The 22,898-nt window shown below is 38.3% G+C and overlaps 1 protein-coding gene across 4 annotated transcripts in view; it reads right to left on the bottom strand.

Moving 5' to 3' along the window:
* DDC (dopa decarboxylase) overlaps positions 1 to 22,898 on the bottom strand; it is a 90,993-nt gene that overhangs the window by 41,770 nt on the left and 26,325 nt on the right. For 3 of the 4 annotated variants that reach the window (XM_021546915.2, XM_021546913.2, XM_021546914.1), the window contains exons 2-4: positions 8,117 to 8,353; positions 1,346 to 1,459; positions 554 to 673 (exon numbers count right to left, since the gene is read on the bottom strand). In XM_021546915.2, coding sequence (XP_021402590.1) covers positions 554 to 673; positions 1,346 to 1,459; positions 8,117 to 8,317 — 435 coding nt within the window. In that variant the 5' untranslated portion in view covers positions 8,318 to 8,353. Of the gene's footprint in view, positions 1 to 553; positions 674 to 1,345; positions 1,460 to 8,116; positions 8,354 to 13,913; positions 14,081 to 22,898 lie in introns of those variants that run through there. The other variant, XM_021546912.1, reaches the window with a different exon arrangement.

The raw sequence follows: 22,898 nt of genomic DNA, 5'->3' as shown, positions 1-22,898 counted from the left end.
TTCCATTTGTTATATAAGAAAAACTTAAAAGAAAGTTCAACTTCTTTGGCAAAAAATGTATATACGTTTTACTACATTCTGCTATTTCTATTTTTCAAAGTTCATCTCCAATGTTCTGTGGAAACTGACTGAAATAAACAATTGCACATATAAAAGGTAGACTTCTAACCTCAACTATGTAACATTGCTGCATATTGTTGATAAGTATGAGCTCAGTTCACTAAGTAAAATATTAAAGTCTCCATCCTCAATTCTGATTTGAATTTTAAGCCTAGATTTTAAATTTAACTACTAACAATTCTTCACTGAGAAGTGTTTTAGAAATCAGCTACTCTAAAAACAAAAGCATTACTTTCATGAATGATCCTGCCCACCTATAAACATATTCACAGACCATCATTCCTTCTGGAAATTTGAAAGGAACCCATGTGGCAGCAAAAAAAAAAAAAAAAAAAAAAAAAAAAATCCTTCATTGGTGTCCTGGTATAAAAATTTTACAAAATCATGATTTCACACACTCAATCTGTATTCTATTTTTCATGTCCCCTCTTACCTGAATGACTCCTCCACCTTGGCCATCCTTCCCAGCTAAAAACTCCTCAGGCAAATTAACCATCTTCCCAAGCCAATCCAGCATGACAGTCTCCAGCTCTGTGCAAGCTGGACTTGCAGCCTGTGTTGAAAAACAGAGCACAGAGAATAATCTCACTAGACCATTAAGAGAAATCAGATCTACCAGAGCAAGAATAATTCTCCTTCTCTCTTTCCTTTGCCATAAAGGAAGAGAATAGATGACTAATGTCACCAGCCAAGTTAGGGACCTGAAGACCATTTTGTGCATATAGTTTCTAACACTTACTAAAAAATGTCAAAATAGGCCTTACATAGAACCATGGCTATCAAATGTCAAAGCTAGGATTTGCATCTTGCATATTTTTTCTCAATATCAAATACCAGCCTCTTTTGAGAAGGGTATACTTCATATGAATGTGGGGGTTTTAAGAAAATTTTCCATTCACCCAGATGAAAAGAGATATAACAACAAATGGCTGCTAAACTGTAGTCATACTTATTAATGGATTACCAGTATGTTTCCATTGCTATCACTAACTCTAAATGTTGGTGATTTTTCAAGAGCAAAACTTTTATGAGGAAATAGCCTTTTATTCCTGGAATCATTCAGGGTATCTATGTGAAAACCCTTAATTAATCAAGGAAATTTACCTACAAAAATACTCCTGTGACTTCACTGCTAATAATCAATAATTTCATTGTAGAATGTTACAGAAATGCTTAAAATCCTGGCAAGGTGAAGCACCGTTACCACACACCAGAGTAAACTCACCCAAGAGAAGCCCACACATCCTATTCCACCACACAACATATCTGCAAGAAGAGCTGGGAAGGAAGAGGCTGCAGGGAAGTAGGCAAAAAAGTACGGACTGTGCCAGTGAGTCACCTGTATTAAGCAGAAAATAGTTATATTTAACTAATACAGGAAGCAGAAACAAATTGTCACAAAATCAAAAAGGGTTACAGGTTGTGACAAGCCAACAGTCCTTGACTAGCTGGCTGTAACACAGGATCCCATCTTTTGGAAAAACTTACCTTGTTTTTTTCACGATTTTTTAGCCATCTTTTACTCAAAATAAAAATAAGTGAGTTCTACTCAAAATAAAAATAAGTAAGTTCTCACCCCAACCTCCCCCAACAGCTCCAAAATCAGTTCTCCATTTTTCTTCCTAGAAGACAAAAATTGTGTGGGTCATAGCAGCCTGAGCTGCTGTGCAAGCTCAGGCTCACTGTTCTCGAGTCTCTACCATCAGGGACTCTCTGGTATTTTTGGTTTTCCATCTCTGTCATGCAATAGACATAGGCAGAGTGTTTTCAGTACAGCAGAAGTCCATAGGACACTCTTGTCTACACTCTCATGTTGTTTGTTAATTCTCAGCCTGGGAATCTGACCAAACAGCTTCTCACCACAAAATGAAACAACCCATCCCACTATACAATACCTTCTGTAGAAAATTAAACTCTCATCTCCCTTTTTATGAACTAATATGAGAGAACATGGTCACTGCATAAATGGCAGTCAATTGTCTTGCCAAAACAATGTTTAGAATTCTCTTATGTAACATCCAAGCAATTTTAAGGATCTGTGAGATACTTGACAGTGCTCCACAACTCCAATCTAAGAAAATTTGAAAGCAGGAAATGCACAGCCACACAGCAGTGTTCAGTGGAAATAATGTGATAAGTGATGTTTGGTAAAACCAGCTTTTACACTCCAGGTAAAAGGAAAGGTTTTGAGAAAAGTGCTTCCACAGCTGTAGGCAAGAATTCAGCAGATCTATGTAAGATTTTTTTCATGGCTGGAAGTCTAGAGGTTGCTGATATATTGAAGGCTAGCCTTTCCTTACATTATTTTTTTCTTTTTTAATACTGGAATTTTTCTGTTACAGCTGGAGGATAGTACAAAGATACATTCTCTCGTCTGAGTTCAGTGTTTCTGTGCTGTTTTGTTCTGCATTCATTCTCTGATGAATTTTAGTTTTTACACTCCCTCTCTCCCAGTCTGTGATAACGTTTCTGGTTCTAGAGCTAACTCAGAGATTGCTGTACCACACTGTTCTGCATGCTGCAAATAATCCCTTTCTTTCATCATCTAAACTTCCTCAGGCCAACAACCAGCTCTTCTTTAAGGGATGTGGTCCATGCTAAGGGGAAACTGTCTTAACTCTTGACAGAGTGAATCAGGTATCACTTTCTTTGTGGCAGTGTACCAATTTCAAATGTGCCTATCTCTTTCACATGAAAACTCCTATCCATTACAATTTTCTACTGTCTAAACTAGCCCTGAACCTGCTATGTTCAAGATTTCATTTTTAATGGTCACTAGGTTGAAACCTGTCAAATCAGTTATCCAAAGACAATCCACTGTGAACCTTTTCAGCTGTACCTCATATTTGGTCAGGATATCCTTCTTTGCGGTAACAAAGCTTTAGAGCTCTTGTGGCAAATGTCTTCCTTCACAAATAAGGAAAAATTCCCAGATGGGACATGGTTGTCTACAGGAAAACAATAAAATATTCAAGAAGCAGTGGTCCCTGATAGGATCTACATGCACAGACTTTCACTGATGTCCATAATGAGCCAGAGCTGCCACTGTTCATCTCCCCAGCTCTAATCTTCTGTGATCTGTAAGACTTGTGACATTCATCTTAGGTTAATCAAGTTACACTGACTGCTTGCTGGGAGCCATTTGCTTGATGAAACACAGCAGATTCCAGTTGCACCACTCACATAAAGCGAAAAAGCTAAAAGCCCTGGGGCAAGTGCAGCTGTGCTTCTTCCTCCTGCCTCCCCTTCCCTTCCCCCTTCCCTTGAAGCAGCTGTAAAATTCTTTTTTTTTCACCATGTTGCAACAGATACACTTAGTCAGATATTGCAAAGAGTTTGACATAATTGATGCCTGGTTTTTTTTGCTCTTTGCTGATAAATAATAATATACAAATGTCTTGGATTCACTCGAATTACCACTCTAGTGTTTTTCAGAGACATTCTATTTCCAGGATTTCTTCTAAGGATGTTTATATCTGGTTTGCTTAGTCTAAGCAATAGTCTTCCTTTACCACATACTAAGGATAGGTACTTCAGCTGAAAGTTCACAGATTAATGAATCTACTGTGAGGAAAATTAGCATCTTGAGTACTACTGTTTGCAGTTACACGTACACTTGATCATTTTTGGCTCTAGAAAAAAAGGACAGCAAAGCAAATCTGAGAGTGAAAGGCAACTGATATTTTTACATGCAGATCCTTTCCTGCTTGTGGAGATCAGAGTTCTGCAATTATTCCCTCTGTCTCTGTCTCTGAATCAGGAACCTCGTGCCATTATTGTCATTACCATTTGGTGGACTGCCCGCTGAAGGTCTACCTTGCATTTCACAGTAAAGCCCCATAAAGAATTCTCATTACTCTTTTCTCCTACGGGGTGAAGACAGCAATAGATACTGCCTTATTATCACTTCACACACTTAATTGATCCCTGCCCTTCTGAAGGAACACCATTTTCACACTCCTAGTCATACAATAAGTAGCAAATATCTGAACACAACTAACACAGTAAAGATGTCAGCATGAATGAAACAAGAATCACTTATAGGCCACCAATAACTTACAGGAAAAGCAAAGGTTTATGATATGACATATTACTTTTCTTTCTGAAAAAGACCTTTCTGAAATTCTTCATTTATAAAATGGATATAAGACATTCCCTGGTCAAACACTGGGTAAATTATATAGATGAAAAACACTAAATGTACTTTTAAATGTTATTCTTGTCAGGAAAAACACAGGAAGAAGATTAAGGGAAAATATAACCTGAACAATTAGGGCAAAAGTATCTTTCCAGATTGGCTGGATAACCTCGTAAGGAGAGCTTAAACTAGGAATGATGAGGGAAGGAGAGGAAAACCCACAATCAAGGGAGGAAGATGGACCAAGCTGGCAAGCGAAGGGGGAAGGGAAATGTGGACATGAGAGGACTCAGAAAGAAGCTAAGGCTAAAGCAGACTGATCCCCAGTATATCCACATAAATTAGGAAGTGCTGAGAGGGCAGCATCAGGGCAAGGGCAGGACCGAGGAACTCTCACACCTTTTTCTGGGGAATCAAGACAAACGAGTGCCCCTCTGAAGCACCTATAAGCTGTGGCACAACAGCTTATAGGGAAATAAACAGAAGGAAACAGAAAGCTGTGTGCAGGTACACGGCTGTGATTTCACTGGGATGACAGAGATGCTGTGGGATTGCTTGCACGACTGAAGTTCTGCAGCAGATGAGGACAGGCTCTTCAGGAAGGTCAGACCAGGAAGGTGAGGCAGAGGAGTGGTCCTTTATGGAAGAGAACAGCAGGAATGCACTGGCCTCTTCCTAAGAATGGACAATGAGCCAGTGAAGAACTTGTGAGTCACAACTGGTGAAGATATCAAAATGGGCAATATTTGGGGGTGTGTGTCTGCTACAGACCACCTGATCAGAAGAAGCACATGACTGCAGCATTCAGACAGCTGGAAGAAACCTCATGTTCACAGATCATAGTCCACACATCTGCTGGACAGACAACACAGCAGGACACAATCAGTCAGGAGGGTTCTGGAGTGCATTGGTAAATGCCTAACACAGGAAACTGTGGAGGAACTAATGGAAATGTGGGACATAATGTGGGACTGCACCTTTACCAACAGGAAATAGCAGTGAAGGCAGTACCCTGGGCTGCATTCAAAGCAGTGTGGGCAGTAGGGGAAAGGAGGAGATTCTGCCCCTCTCCTCCATTCTGGTGAGACCCAACCTGGACTGCTGTGTCCCACTCTAGGATCCCCAGTACAAGGGAGGACATTGACCTATTGGAATGAGTCCAGAGGAGGGATATCAAGATGATCAAAGGAATTGAGCACCTCTCTTGTGAGAACAGGCTGAGAGAATTGGGATTGCTCAGCCTGGAAAAAAGAAGACTTAGGGGTGATCTAACTGTGGCCTTCCAGTACCTAAAGGGAGCCTACAAGAAAGAGGGAGAGAGATGTTTTGCAAGGGCGTGTAGAGATAGGACATGAGGGAAGAATCATAAACTGAAAGTAGGTTTCGATTATATGTTTGAAAAAAAATTTCTTTACTGTGAGGGTGGTGAGGCACTGAAACAACTGATGAGGCAGGTTGTGAGTGCTCCATCCCTGGAAGTGTTCAAGGTTAGGTGACATGGAGAATGAAGGGGAAAGGCCAGTACTTCAAGAAATACCTTGATGATGGGATAGAGTGCACCCTGAGGAATGTTGCAGATGACATAAAACTGGGAGGAGTGTTTGATACACTGGATGGTCATGCTGCAATTCAAAGGGACTTTAACTGCCTGCAGAAATGGGACAACAGGAATCCCATGAAGCTGACCAAAGAAATGTAAAAGCCTGTACCTGGTGAGGAATATCCCCCAGCCCCATACAGAGCAAGGATCGACTGGCTGGCAAGCAGCTTGGAAGAAATGGACCTGGTGGCCAAGCTGGACATGAGCCAGCAATGCACCCTGGCAGCAAACACTGTGACCCAAGAGCATTCTGGGCCATGGTAACAAAACTGCTGCCAGAAGGTCAAAAGAGTTGATCTTTCCCTTCTACACAGCACTAGAAAGGCCACACCTGGAAAAATGCCACATCCAGTTCTGGGTTTTCCAGTACAAAGAACAAAGACATACTGGAGCAATTCCAGTGAAAGACCATGGAGATGATTACTTGCTGCATGTCATGTGACAAGCGTCTGAAAGAGCTGGGGTTGTTCAGCCTGCAGGAAGCTGAGGGGGTACCTTGTTGATGTCTATAAACACCTCACAGGAAGGTGTAAAGAAGATGAAGCCAGATTCTTCTCAGAAGTACCCAGTGACAAGACAACAAGAAATGTGCACAAACTGAAATAGAGAAAATTCCACTTAAATATAAGAAAAAGCTTTTTTACTGTGAGGGTGATCCAACTTTGGAACAGAACAGCAGAGTTCATCCTTGGAGATATTTAGTGACAGGACATTGTCCTGGACAGCCTGCTCTAGCTGACTCAGCTCTGAGCAGAGGAGATGGACTAAATGATCTCGAGATACCCCAATCTACCATACAGGACCTCGTGGTTCTGTGCCCATATGAATATTTGGAGTTAAGTATAAGTAACATGTGTAGAATCAGAATTACTATAAGAACTAGGATTTATATTATGTTCTTTGTGTCACTAACACCATTGGAAATATTTAGGATAGAACAATTTTTCTTCAGAATCTATCACTTTGTAAAAGTAAATTTGTTTGCAGAGCACATAAATATCAAGAAAAAGTCAATTTAGTTAAGAGAGAACATGACATGATGACATAATTGGAATTCAATGTCTCACTTTCTACTCTTGAGTGATTAATCTCTTATTTTTTAATGCGTTGAATGTTCTCAAGTGTTCAAAGTGTTTTCTCTTCTATTTCACAGACATGACTATTTTCCTCCAATGAAAAAGAAAAGGCAATTATATCTAGGAGCAGCAATTAAAGTATTTTCATGTGCTGGACTTAATTCTCTTATCTAATCTGCATTGATTTAATTCCCTTAGATTTAAGACTTCATCCTCAAATCTTTGAAAAGAGTTTAGAGGTTTCAATTGACTTCAGTGGAGCTTTTGCCTGTTAAAGTACAGCAGGGCTGGCTCCAAGGAAAACAAGATAATATCATATTGAATATCAAATATTTACACTGGTCAATGAAAAGGAATTGGCATCACAGTGCACTGACTAAAGCAATTTTGATTGCGATGTCCAGTCCCACCCCAAACGTATCACCTAGCTGCATCTAGAGAAGAAATCCAAAGTGTTTATTGAAAAGATCCAAAGGAGAGATTCCTCAATAACTTTTACTATAAACTCAGTTCTCTTCAAGCTACTCAAAGGCCTAAGGAGACAAGTACATATTTCAAATAAAAACAGTGCATCATGAGTGGAAAAACAAGAAAATTTCAGACCTGAACAAATGCCAGATGCTTTGTCAAATGCATATGTTCTGCATTGTCTGTCCAAACCTGATCTATTCAAGGAGTAATATTTAGGCAGTGGTTGTCTGCCTTAAAAGCTACAAAAAGTAGTTGACATTTAGAAGAGTAAGTCAACAGCACAAGTATTGGAAAGAATCCTTTCGAGTCAACTCTCTAATAAAAAGAAGTCTCTTAGGAGAATTTTAACATTTAAAGATCAGTTTGAAGAAAAACTTCAAGCACAGCAGACTAATAAAAATACTATTTTGTAAAATATTTACTGTGCTATGAAAGCAGTAAAAAATATCACATGAAACTGAAAGTTATGAAGTTTTGCCTTAACCAGTTCAAGGGAGGAAAGGGAATTATTTTCAAAAGTAAACCATGCATGAAGCAAAATAATGATTTGATTATTTCTAGGAAGAATGCAAAACATTAGTTAGATCATATTCAACATGTAAAGCTGACTTCTGCCTTCTAAAAGTTAGTCAGTGTGAGTACACTTCCTTTAAGGTGTTTGAAAACCTAAATGCTGTATTGAACATTGCACTACAGTTCAATTTTTCTTACCCCTGGCATAATGACCTTCTCAATGTCTTTAAAGACATCCTCAAAGCTCTCAGGATCCTGGGGTGCACAGTCTGCGATGAGGGGCCGTAGGTATCCTGGTTCCACATCTGGGAATACCTGTCGTTTCTCTATCTTCTCCAGGTAATCCGCAACATAATCCACCATCTCCTTCCCTCTCTTGCGAAATTCTGCAGCATCCATGGATATCAGAGTTTAAGGCTTATTCTCAGAAAAACACTTTAAAAGAAAGAGAAAAAATAATCATTTTTGAAAGACAATTATACTAGTTTTAAATCTGTTATTCATATGGTTTATAGGAAGAATCATATGGTCATGATATGAATAGATTAGATTAATATAGGTAGACAGTAAGTTTAGCACAGAAGAACAGTAGAAGCACTTTGATGAAGATTCAAAAATTACAGATTTATTTCCTACAGCTGCTGGTTGACACAAGGATGTGGAACTGTTAAGTGCCACATAATCAGTTCCCTCCTGCCTTATGGAGAAGAAGTGTAAGAAAATAGCCTGCTGTGTGTCTCTATTATAATCTGTAATAACAAGCTATAATAATCACAGTTATCACAGTGATCCACTGTGCTGCCCTGTCATTTTATCTGCTTCTCAACCCCTGTCTTGTCTCAAGATCTAGCTTCCTTACTCTTTCACTGTAAATGCACATGCTTTGTCATCTACAAAACTTTGTTTCTTAATGAATTCACTTCAAGTTGATCTGTAATGTGTTTTGCAGGAGAATGTGAGGAAGCTCTGTCTGGGGCTGTCCATATTTCCAAGATGCTGGGCTGCAGCTCCAGATGTTCTTTGAGATAGGCAGATTATGTGAGCACACCAAAGGTGATACATGGCTCAGCTGAGATGAGCTGGAGTTCGCCTGCAAAGTGCTCTGTAAACATAAATTCATGATATAACAGGGCCTGCTCCTGCCACCCTGGTCCATCCAGTTTTATTACTCTGTCTAGCTGTGCATTTTGAGTACTCAGTGAATATATGGCTGAAACTTTTTGTTCACTGAGTACCAAAAAAGTGTCCCAGAGTCTTTATATGCTCACATTGAGGGATACTGTCCCTTGCCACAGTAGAGAAGATTGGCAAGAGAAGAAAGGATATTCACTGCTGGTTTCAAGAACTATTGTGCTTAGCTCACACACCTGTAGATTTTCACTTTTTAAGGAAATAATTATATTAAGCACAATGTGAATATTAGACAAGTGGGAGAAAATTTTTCAGATATCAAGTATTTGTGATAAGGACTTCTAACTGAGGACATAACTTGGAGAAAAGAGAGCCTCCTGGGCTTTATCACATTTGAATTAGTACTGTAACATCTCAAGAGAAAGAGATTCTTAATAAGCACTGTTGTAGACATATCTCTGCTGCTACAAACAGAGGATCTGGGATTTGTGTGGAGCAGCTGCTGCTTCTATTTAAGAAGGAAGGGTGCTGCTATAGGTCACAAAACACTTAGGAGAGCAAGGATCTGCACAGCAGGGACTTCTAGACCCCTTGAGATGGTTATTCCTATTGCTATTTTACTAGAGTTTTAGTATTCTCTTTAATCATCATGTAAGTGCTTATTTGGCTTTGTCTATACCTTCCATAAAGGGGTATTAGGACCTTTCTCATATCTTGCTAATAAGTTGCTGGAAATACATTACCAGTGGTCATAACAGTCCTTAGAATGTGCAGTGGGCAGCTTTTGCGTCAACTCCCTTTTGAAAACCTGTGTTTAAGCGAGCAGTTTTGTTTCTACTCCTTTAAAATCGGGATGATTCAATTTCTTCCATACCCCCTAAATCTTCTGTGCATTTTCTATTAACACATCTTTGTTTATTGTTCAAAATTTTAATAAACTCTCCAAAGAAATCAGCACGATCTGTAGCAATCAATATGCATTTCTGTGGCAGCAATCTAATTACACACCAAGACTCTGATCTTTGGTTTAGATATTTTTTGCCAGAAAAAATCTAAATACTATACTGTTGAACTTCTTTTTCAATGCATCTCTAACTTAATTCTTAAATCATGCTATTATTATTTCTTTTATGCTACTTCATTTATGGGTTCATTGCTATAGGATGCCCCAAAGAACTTGCATGAGGTGATCTGTTATATTTTCCTCTGGTTCAGAGAAGAAAGCTATGAAAAAAAGAATTTAACAAACAACTTACAAATTAGTGGGAGATGCCCGAGACTGAACTGACTCAGAACATGAGGATTGGTGTCTCCAGCACTGCTGTTGCTCACTACTGTGCTACAGTTATTCCTACAGACCTTTACACATGGATCACTTCACCTGAGTATCTCATTCCACATCTGCGGTTCCAGTGAACCTCAAATACAGCACCAAGACAGTAAAGAGCATCACTATACTATTCCCTAGCTTTACTTGGTAGTAATCAAATAAAAGGGACCACTTAACATAAAAAATTCTGTGGATCACATGGTCTTTTCCTAAAATATATATCAAATGGCATAAATTAAATCACGTTGTGTGTAAGCTCAACACAGCTCACAAACACACAAAAATAAAGAATTTATGTCATTTAAAAAAAAAAATAAGAATTTACTTTCTCATATTACCCAAACATATATGGAATGTTTTATAGGCTGTGACATTTAAATCATCTTGTTGCTACAGTATGCTGATATTGTTATTTTTATTATTAGAAATTTGGATAAAGTTCTTTTTGGATATCAGGATAAGCAAATAAAATATTATATCTAAATATCAGATACACATTCTGTGGTTTCAGTCCATTGCTACGGAACTCAATTTGACAAAATACACATTTTGTCTAGTCACTAAGATGTTGTTTGTTATTGGGTAACTTTACTTCTTCCCAAGATTGGGAGGTTCCTAGCATTGTTTTGGCTGCACTGCTCCTGTCATAAATCACTGTTTCAATAGCAAAATTCAGGTAAAGAATTAAATTATGGGGTAAATCCACTGTTTTGCATGGAAGTGACTGAACAGGAAGCTTAAATGTTAAGAAGAAGGTTGAGCCTTTCATCCTAAATTTGCTACAGTAGTTGCAGTGTTATAAATTGATATGAACTAGTATTTACTTAATCTCTAATACTCTTACAATTCAGTTTGATTCAGTGAAGTATGTTAAACTGCTTCAATCTGAAGCAAAGTATTTAACCCTTCTTTCCTCCAAAGACACTACTAAAAAATTAAAAATCTGCTTTTTTGTATTCATGCATCTTCCTTCCTAAAAGTCCTTCCCTGAAAATTCCCTACCCACAGTAATATATGTATCTCACAGGGGAACTGTGAGGGCATACTCCTTGCAGGAACACAGTGGTCATCCTTTTCACCTCCTATGTTATATCCATTCCTCTGTGAGTGATAAGACTCACTTACCCTTTCATCCCTATTTTATTCTCTTCCTGAACTGTTTGCTATAGATCTCACTTCACTGCTTGAAAGTACTACTTGCTATGGAAGCCATCTCCAGCAGACAGACAACTGTAATGCTCACTAGTGAATACTATCAAAATGAAAATTACTTCACTTCTCTACTACTACAGAATATACTTACTTCTTGCATGCACATAAAGCTCACGTGCAATGCAACAACACAATGCATAGGGAGAGCCCATCCCTCTATGCCAGTATTTTTAAAAAATATAGAGATTTTCTAAGAAGCAAAATACTTCAGGGAACTCAGGCCTTAGGGTTTAAAATGAAATTTTAAATTTGAGAGAATCTGTACTTTCAGAAGGGATGAGTGTTACAGTCTGCATGCACTCAAAATATCACTTAAAGGAATTTAAACTGCAAAATAATGCAAGACAAGTTTCCAAAACTACATGGAAATTTCAGTGAAACTATGCCTCTCTCTAAATTATTTAATAGTGGTACATCTTCTTGAAGGCCCCTAAAGAGTGAGAAAGTCTCCACACTTTCAGTGATCCCACACCTTCCAGGATGAGTTTCAGCATATTCAGTGAGCTGAACCCCAAGTGAGGAGAGCACAGCTTCTCAGGAGGTCCCCTGCCTAATTATCAACCTCTACCACACTGTGAGCAGTCTGTATGTAAATTCACTGACTGTCTCACTCTAATTGATAAAATACAATTTTACCAAGTATATATGCTGCCTGAATATTTTTTGTTCCCAGACAGAATCAATGGTTACTGTCACCACTGCATACCTCAGATCAAACCCTATTTTACTAGAAAATACTGAGTTCTGCACTAAACTGCAGGTAAAACCAAGAAAAATCATGTTAAACCTTAAATTATATCAGTGTATCTTTTTTTACTTACTCATATATAAACTCCTTGGTCTTCAATTTTGCTGTAATTTGTCAGAGGACAAGTACACTACACAATCTAAAGTTGACATATCCTTTGCTACTTTTTTAAAACTACTCCTTTTACCCCAGAGCACCAAAATTATAATACAGACACATTTTATTTTACTGAAGTTACTGAAAATTGTTGCTGGTCTTTAGATTGTGTATGTTCATTTGCAAGCAGTTTTCTACTTAATCTGAATAATACAAATGAGTAGTAGGTATAGTATTATGTTGGTAACATTCACCTTATTCATTATTTCTCTTGGAAGGTATTGTCTATGATTTTAGAATCTGGGTGGGTTTTTTCATATTTACTAAATACGAATGCAAAATATATCCAAGTTCTACCAGGAAATTTGTTATGAGAAAGAAAAAAGAAGAAAAAGAGGAAAAGCAGAACAAATGAGAGAGGTATATTTGATGCATTATAATTTTATATCTGTCTCTTCTCCAGCTGATCAAACTAAAATAAACAACAGCTAACAAAATCTTTTAGCATCTCCTGTTTATAAATACAGACAGGAAGAATGAACAGACACATTAGTAGCACCTAAAACTGGCTTGTTTTTTTAGCAAATACAGCTATAACTGTGTATCTTTCCAATATATGAGTCAAGTGCATTTTCTATTCTGCCAGCTGATTGTTGCAAACCAAAATGTAATTTGAGGGCTCATGGTGTATCAGTGACACCACGGAAGCCACGAGAACTTCCTGCTACTGAGCCCAACTGAAGGTTTTTGCAGCTGTTGCCACTGTTAAGCTGAATTTCCCTTTCTGACAATAGGATATTACCAGAAAAAGAGCCAAAGGATGAATTTTTCTTCAGCACAAGTTAAATGGAAGTGGATCTACCCTGGATCTACTTCTACCTTTGCACAAATCTAGAATTAGGTGTATATGTTATAACCCCTACATTTTATTTAAAGAATTACATTTTCCAGAAGTTGTTGGCTGTATTCATTTACTGTCACTGGCATAGTGTCTGCAACTCCATAATGTTCCCCACTGAGTTCTTACTACAGTGATGGGAAAGGGTTATTTCTGAGGAAAACTTCACCCTAAAAAAGTAATACAATAAAATTCTTGAAATTTTATTATTCAGAATACTTGGCAGAGAATTTCCCAATTTCTGCTTGGTTATTGCAAGCACTGCTGTACTTGGAAAGACAAGATACAAACTTTTGTATACATGCGATTCTACATCAATGTATATAAACAGTTACAGCTGACATACATCAGATGTAAAACAAAGCAAACACAACACAATAGGTGTACACTACATTATGCAAACTTAGATTAAAAAGAAATGTTATTGTTGTTGTTATTATTATCATCATCCCTAAAATAACACAAGCTGGCTGTTTATTAACTGAGATCCCACTCTCCATAACCAATTGTTGCATTAATCCAAATGTACCTACTTGAATTTAATAACCATAAAGACTTAAGGACAAAGAATATTACTTACAGTGAGTTGGTAAGGTTTTTGCTCCTCTCCTGCCCTGCTCTGCTCCTCAGTGACAGCTATAAAGCAGAGAGGATGCAGCTGCCAGCATATATAGGCAGAATATCCTTGTCCCTTCAGCCTATCACAGCCACGGGCTTTGCACTGAACGTGCAGCAGCAGCATCTCCCCCTCCTCGCACAGCTCCTCCAAAATATACCTCGCAAAGAAAGCTCCCTGAAAAGCAGCAGGATCCGACCGAGAAGCAGCCCTTGCCTAGGTTAACTCTGCAGTGCCCTGTGTTTTCTTCCAGGGGCTCCATTCACAAGTTCATTAGCAGTGAGTGTCTGATCACATGCTCCCCGTCTGTGCTGCACACTCCGGGACACTTCTGCTGAGGCTGCTGCAGTAAAAGCACGAGCTTTGATTCACTTCTGTGAAATATTATTGCCAGGAAAGAAACACAGATATGGTTGAAATACCGCTCAAGTGACTGCATGCTCAGGTATCTAACTGTGGAATAAATATCCCCAGATAAGCTTTATCCAACTTTTCCCAGTTTCTCTCTTTGATCATATGTACACTTAAAAGCAATTCTAAGCATTTAAGATTTGTTTTCCTATTCTAAAAGTTTTACATGGAGTTCTCTTTCCTAGATGAATCCAGGTGACTTCCTGTCATTTTTATTTCAGTCAAGTTAATCTAAAAGAAAAATACTATCAGTATTTCATAGTCCTAAACAGTTTATAGCCAAGTAGGGTGGCAGATTTGGGAAGGTCATTGCTCTTGCACCAGTCTCCAGTCCATTGCAGCCTTATCACAACCAACCTTTTTGTGAAGGAGGAAAAAGTCACAGCTTTTTAAAACTGTCATGGCTGTGTTTGCTCTTCTAATGTTACAAGACCAATGACAACTCTGCTACAATTCTGGAAGAGCCTATTCAAAATAAAACCAGTACCTAAACTCCCCACGTGAGCTTTCTGGTGTCATTGCACTTTTTCTGCCAGATGTTATTTTATGATCTGACTTACATTTCCAATGCCTGGGTTGGCTGCTGTAGCTCTTCAATCTTGAAAAGCATCAAGAAATCCCAGAGTCAGTTGCCACAGCCTCTGAGATGTTTTCCACCTCAGATCAACTCCTGAGTTCACAGGGTTACAAACTGGGCACATTGGGACCCCACAGGAAAAAGTGTTTTGGAGACTTTTTCTATTTCTTTCTTTCTTCCTCAATTTGACTGAAAAGACTGAAAATTCAAAATTTGTTATGAGGGTATAAGAGATGAAAAAATTGAAGTTGTCTCTAGTAAACTTAAAGATAACTGAAATTTCACTTCAATGTTTCATCCAAATGGCTTGCCAAAGGTAAATAACTTTCAAATGAAATTAAAAATGGAACTAAACTGAAGATTGGAGTATTAAAATGCTGGTTTAATCAGTGACTCAAAGTCACCTGATGTGTTTTTATTTCTCTGCCATACCTGTAAAGCTTGCTGTGAAGAGGCAATAATCACATTTTCCATTAATTTTTTTTTTTTGTAATTTCTCAGGAAGAAAAAGAAAATAAAGTGTTTATGTACAACAGACAAGCTGGAAAAGGGGAATTAAATGCCCTTCTAAAAATCATGTTCCATGTCTCTTATATAATTTATAAATTATTCTGGTTTGTACTAGTTTCATAATTGTTGTGATCAACTGTTGGCAGTAAACAAATCTTTGTTTAACAGAATCTTTCTGTCGTGGACAAAAGGAAGATCATTAAGTTTTCTATCACAGGTTCTGGCTAAGTCAGACCTGATGTGGCCCTGTGAATTTGTTCCAGACCCTTCAGACTGTTCTTTCACAGACAGAGAACAACTTTGTTTACTATTGAAACACAACAAATAGAGATCCCCTCTTTAGTGCCAAATTGTTCCAAAATTCAGGATACCAGTGCATGAGAAATAACAAATTATCCCAAAAGGTTTAAAAGCTGGGGCTTATTGGTAAGCACCCAACAGACCTATTAGTCACAGCCAGCAAGAGACAAGCTTCAATATGTTTTTGCACATGGAAGTCAACCGTAAACGATGATACATAAACGATGCTATGCCCATGCAGTAATAGCACGGATTTATTACCATTACTGAGCCCTTCAGTTTGCAAACGAGGTGGGAGAGAGGCTGTGTTTGAACAGGAGGCTCCAGCACAGCACCAGAAAATGAAGCAGACAATGTGTTATCAGTCACTGCAGTCCCATTGTCAGCCCTTATGCAACGACAGAGATCAAAGCAGAGGGGATTAAACAGTTTGCACCCACTTTCTAACAGCTTTTGCCTCTTCCATGACTGTACAGTGCAGGTAAGAAATGAAAAGGCAGTTTCCTCCAGCTTTTAGTCCTGTTATGATTAGATGGCTCTACTCCCAACTTTGTTTTTCCCTCACCTGAATAGCCTGACACTCTTCTCATGCTAGCCTTGTGGCATGGGTCTAGGTACTAAATTTAATGAAGATGTGTTTGGGCTGTAATTCACTGAACCTAACAGAATTTGAAAAAAATTGTTCTGAGCTGTTACATGAAAGGCTTTAAATTGAATAGGATACACTCAATATCTTAGACATTGAAAAAAATAATTTGAAACAATTAATTAGGGATCTATTACAATGTTTGTGCCTCTTTTCCACATTTGGTCTCAAAGGAACAGTCACTGTTGCCTATGCATAAAAAACTCACTGGTTTGTTGTATTTGGTTTACTCGTATCTATAGTTTAAGGATGCTATTTGGAGACTGCAGGCATTTCAGTTTTTCTTGCAGCTGCTCCTTCAAAAAGAGAACAGTAGTAGAACCCCATCCTTGTCTTTCTTTTTGCCCCCAGTATATTCTTCCATTAATGTAAATATACTCGTTACAGGAAATTATCTACGAGAAGGTAAAAGAAACACAAACAAGTGAGAATAGAATGAAAAATCATTTTATGTTCTGTAAACAAGGTCCAAATCTGCATAAGCACAAAGATGAGACATGAAAGAAGAGAGTACTTTATATAAAATGTGCAACTAAAAATGTTCTAATTAAAACAAAGGGTGTATTTTCTTTGGAAGAAAGTAAGAATTAATAAAGCCTTACAACACAAATAGATGGATTACTCTCAACGTATGAGGATAAAACCTAAGTCTCCTGTAGAACATAAGTAGACTTTGCAACAGATTAGCCAGGAGATGAATCTGAGACAGAGCTGACAAACTGGGAAAGTAACTACCCTCTTTTTTCCTAAATATTTTATGTGTGACTTGTTCTACTTGTTCAGTTCCTATTGCTGGTTGTGTGAACATGTGAAGGTAAACCAAAGAAGGAAAAAAGGAACTGCTAACAAAGTGAATATGGACACAGACTCTCACACACAGTTTCAGAGGAGTTAATGTACCATTTGCTGGTTCGAGGCAGCCTGAGTATATTACTCTTATGGAAGCAAGCCTACAGAAAAGAGAGGTTGTGATGAACTGAAAAAGTGTCAACAGAAAAACTGACAGGCTGTGAAGAGTCACAGAGACAGTGAGAGCAGGCTGCAATCACAGTAGGCAGACTCTTCCAATACAGAGATAGGAATAGCTTCTGCTGTGAGCTGAGATGTGCTTACCTAGGGGCGTAGGCACTGCCAGGGCACTCGTCCAGCCATGTATTGCTCACAAAGAGAGTGTTCTCAAGCATTGACTATTGTGAGCTTCACAGAAGTGGTGGCTGACAGATGAACTGCTGAGGCCTTATATGTGCTGTGAAGACCTCATGTTAAAAAGCAAATTAGAGCAGTTAGTTTGTGAATGGAATAACCCCTGTGTGGATGAAAAGACAGGGCCAGGTGAGGCATGAGGAACAAAGATGGCTTCAGATACAGAGGGAACACAATGCAGTCCTTGTTCTTGAGCAAGTGATTTGTTTGGATTACTGTTTACAAAAATATAAGAAACCACGCAGTGCTTGGTTGAAAAGGTATTTTGCCACTAACTGATGCCACTAACTGTTATGCCTTGTCGCAAGGGCCATGCACTTGCAATAAGCTTGGAAGAGGATTTGCCACCACTTTAAGACTTGCATCGTTCTTGAAAGGATGAGAACATCACTAGTCTCTTCATAAAGAGCATGTTGGTGCCCAGTTGTCTGAGATTACAGCAAGAACTATGGCAAGGGATCACACCAGTGTTTCTTGCTGTATCTCCCTGTCAGCTTTTCTGCAAAGGTATCTTTGGCTCCCCTTCAGGCTGTGCAAACACATGCATCTTTCCAGAAAAGACCAATGCAAAGCTTCAGGAAACTTTATGCTTAGTAGAACACATTGGAGAAATTCATGGAAGACTGTCTCTTGTGGGAGGGACCCCATGCTGGAGCAGAGGAAAGACTCCTCTACCTGAGCAGTGGGAGAAACCTGTGATGAACCGACCATAAACCCCCATTCCCTGTCTCACATCACCACTGGGGAAGGAGAAGGTAGAATTTGGGAAGGGGTGAGGCAAAGCTATTTTAAGGACTTATTTTACTTCTCATTATCCTGCTTTGATTTTGTTAGTAATGAATTCAATTAATATCCCAAATTTGAGCCTGTTTTGCTCATGAAGATATTTGATGAGTGCTCTCTCCCATTCCTTATCTCAACCCAGAAACCCTTGGTTACATTTTCTTTTCCCTGTCCAGATGTGGAGAGAAGTGACAGAGAGGCTTTTGTGCATGCTGGCATCCAGCCAGGGTCAACCCACTACACATATATCCCAAAACAAGAGCACTGGAAAAACTGAGTGGAAACCAGTTCTTTCAGATGCACATGGTCTCCCTGCTCATGGACACACATTCATAGCTGAAGCAATGAATAAGGTAATATTTGCTCCCTTCTGCTCTGCGTCGTTGTCTTCACCTCAGAGGTGGGAGTGATATATGTACACAGCCCACCTGCTTGAGTGCAGGAAGATGCATTTACATTGAGATGAGTCTTTCCATTGAGCCATGTGACCCTGCTCCTGCCTCCTGCTAATATGGTTAGCATAACCAACAGCATCTCCTTAGACAAACAATCATAACACATAAGCATGCTGGTCACATATCACCCCTTCTTTTCCCCTTACAACACAGTAGTTGTCACCAAGATGTGATGACCCCCAATACAGAACAGCCAGATCCCCTGTCAGCATTGTGAAAAACCTATTTGCCCTGCAAGATTGATACTAGGATGTGGTGACACGTGATCTGGAATACAGAAATACTGCCTATAAAATCAAACAGCTGCAAGGCATGATGCTGGACAGCAAAACCCATGATCCCCCCCGACCCTGGTCTGGGATACAGCTACTGCTATATTCTTCCTCTGAAGATGGAGTGAATCATGTTCTCCTGGGTAAAGTCTGAGTCTAGATTATGATTATTGTATCATGCACTGATTGCTAAGAATTTGAAACGATCTGCAGAGGGTCCAAATGATTAAAAGTGTAGTAATTAAAGACTCTTGATAGTAACAAAGCTACAATCATTACTACAAATTTTGCTTAGCTGAAAGTATAATTCATAAAAACTGTGCAATAAACTACATTAAATCCTACACATTGTAGATAACAATAAAGTATGCTGAAAATTAAGTGTTTAATTGTAGTAATAATGGTCTAATTGTACCTAAAACCCTGTAGCAAATTCTCATTCTACCAAGGATCCCTAAAAGATTCTGCCTGTCCCTGTGACATTAGGTGACAGAGCCACCAAGTGTTCACATGCTCCATCCTGCCAACTCCGTAAGAAATACAATCATCTCCAGCTAGGAGGGAAAACAGTGAGCCAGGAAAGATAACAGCTTAAGCTGCTGCAGGTAGCTTCACCACAGTGAAGCCAGCCATCTCCCCACTCAGAACTGCTTGCCATCTGTTCTCCTTATGATCTTGTTCACTTCCACACCTCAGATAATCACAGCTTCCATATTATCATTAGGAGAGACAGGCTCTCATTTAGCCAGGATTTACTGGCAGAGACAGGCAGTTAAATAAGGACTGTCCAATGTATTCATTACATTTGTACTCAGAGGCCTTAGATCAAGCTCCTGCTTTCAAGTACAGATGCACATCTTTGCCATATGCTGTGAAATACTGGGTAAGTTCTGAGAGGAATTTTCCATAAAATATTTTGTTAGAAAGGGTTGTTCTCTTCCAGCTTATTTTTCCACTCTACCACATTTGGCTCCAGCTGGATATGGAATCCAAACAGCCTAAATCCAGGCCAGGTTTAAAGTGGCACCATCCTCTGTCAAAACTCTGGCAGTGTTTGTCTCTGGTCAGAGGCACAAATTTTGACCCTCTCTGTGATGAGGTCAGATGGTGCCAGTCTAGAAGCAACCTGATTTCACAGTGGTCTGATATTCTGCAGAATTCTCTGAAAGACAGTCTAGGAAAGTTTTGGAAATTTTAAGATTTCTGTTTTCTTCCTTCCTGCAAACTCTTAAAAAAGCACTCTCTTATTATATGATCTTGTTCTGTGTAGTCTTAAGAGACATCTTTTCCACCTCTACCACCAGGCCAACTTTTGTCAGTAGGAAGTGGTTAAGAAATGTCATTTTTCACTGTTTTCCAGTGCTCAGAGAACACAGAATGGTGTGAAATTATGCTTAGGGAAGGAGAATCACTGCCACATTTTATGTTACATACATTGCAAAATATAATGAAGTACGATAACTTACCTGCCCATAGCTTCTGATGAATTCTAGGGGATATTTTCAGTTTCTCCTTTCAAACAACACACCTGTCTCAACCTATTGCTGTTGCCCATTGAAGTGAAAAGTAAGAAAACAGCTATGTATCTACATTCTCTGACTTGTGAATGATTTAAAGATTTAAAAGCAGTTAATATTTTACATTAGCTGCTAATTTTCTTTCTTAATTCTTGTATGCTTAGCATACAAAATCACACTAATCTTTCATCAAAATTATAATTTATTTACTTTATCTTACACAAAAACAAACTCACAACCCAGGTCTACATTTTATGTGACTGTAATCTTCAAAAAGAATAATTGTGGAAATTAGTTTACTAGATGTATAAAAAAAGCCTAACTCAAGATTCTTCAGCTGTGAGTACAACACATATCAACCACATTCCAATCCTGCAACACTGCTAAGATAAAAGAAATAACTCAAAACTATGTTAAACAAAGGATTAATAACATGATCTCCTTACTTTTCTTTCACTGAAAAAAAATCCCACAAGAAACAGTGTTACACTATATTCAATGGATACTTACAAAGAAGAGCTGATTTCTACCAATGCTAGAATAGTATGCTGTCACAAAAAGCCTGGCAGTATTTCGGGATGCTCAAGACAATACAGTTCTCTTCAGCTCTACAGCTTTCAACTCTGCTGGCTGCTACTGCTGCTATCCAGGAAGGCAAGCTGTAAAACTGTGATGACCAGGTGACCAGAAGTATCCTCAACTAGCATGAGGAAGAAGATTGGAGAATAAGGGATCTAGGAACCTGTGTTAAGAATCAGAACATTTGCTATAGTTCTGTCTGTTGAACTTGAAATAGAGATAGGTGGAGCTGTGGGTTTTCTTATAGTGAAACTCTTCACATCCTCATCAGGCATCAAAAATCAATTTTTTTTCTTACGTGAAAAATGGGCTGAATATTGTGCCTGGGATCAAAATTGGAGTGTAGAGGCACTGTGCAGTGAAAAAGGGAATGATGTCCAAATTACAGTTCGGTTACACTCCATCATCTAGCATTACCTATTTCGTATTTCTCTTTATGTTTGTCCTGTTAAACATCTATTGAATAAGCCGTTCATGTTCATAACATTCCCTTTTTGTTTGAAGAGATAACCTTCCTGCTCTTTTTCAAATAAACGGTGCTTCTATGTCTGTGTTTGCTCTGTTTTCCTTCCAGGTTCCTTTAACAGGTACGTTTCTGGAGCAAAATAATGTTTTAGCCTGCTTTGGATACAATAAATTTCGATTGTAATTTGAAAGTTTAGCAATTTCAAAATATTTCCACTACTTATCAGCTAAAGTAACTATGAGTAGTCTGTAGGAGTTGTATTTTTTCAAAAAAACCCTAATCCTCTCCTGAAAACAAGTACTGTATTCACTTCTAACATGGAGTTGTGCTGAGCAGTAGAAACCACAAAAAGATGACAAATCAAAACCTGGCAGCAAGGTCAGCTGTACTAGATGTGATAATCTTTGTATTGTAATTATGTTGTAACAAAATGATGGAATAACATTCAAAACTTCAGAATAGCAAACAGCTTTCTTCACACAACTTTTTTTTTGTGTACCAAACATACATACACTAAAAATAAATACTTGAAAGCAATTTGCAGCAAATAGCCTCCATAGCTTTGTTCTTGTGTTGGAACTTGACACTCAAAAACAAGCAAGATAAAGATGTGTCAATTAAAGATGTGTCAATTAAAGATATGTGACTTTCCTAGTAAAACAGCATAAACAAGTCTATAGGTCCACCAAAGAACCTGCATAACATCAAGATAATTTTAAGTTTCAAAATCAAGGATTAATTCAAATTAGGGATGATTTTCTAAATAAAATGGTAATGAAAAAAATTTTTTTAGCAGCCACTATCAAGAGTAGGATAAGTACGAACAGGTAAGAAAGAAGGCAGTAACACACAGTACTTATTGATCTGTAATAACATTTTTTATTTTGTAATCTTAATAGTACTGGCTTCCCTACACCTTTAATATCTTACTCCTTCTACCAGCTATGATACTTTTGGCCAGATTTATATGCTTTTAAAATAACTATTCATAAAGAGGTATTACATCAAATGTTGCTCCAGGAGGGTGCAATGTACTTTTAAACAATATATATTCAAAAGCATAAGAAATCTGCTCTTAAAAAATTAAAAAAAAATTGTCCCAAGGAACCTTCAAAATAAAGCAAAAACTGTAGCAAAGAAGATTGACATTTTTTGTCTTATTTTCTTTTTAACCTTGCAAGGAAATCTGTGACAAAGCCACAGTAGTAGCAAATGAGTAGTTCACCACTC

The sequence above is a fragment of the Lonchura striata genome, chromosome 1, assembly GCF_046129695.1.
Source record: "Lonchura striata isolate bLonStr1 chromosome 1, bLonStr1.mat, whole genome shotgun sequence".
In the NCBI taxonomy this organism is placed as follows: domain Eukaryota; kingdom Metazoa; phylum Chordata; class Aves; order Passeriformes; family Estrildidae; genus Lonchura; species Lonchura striata.
Note: the sequence above shows the minus strand (reverse complement) of the source record. Positions and strands in the feature narration are given on the sequence as shown.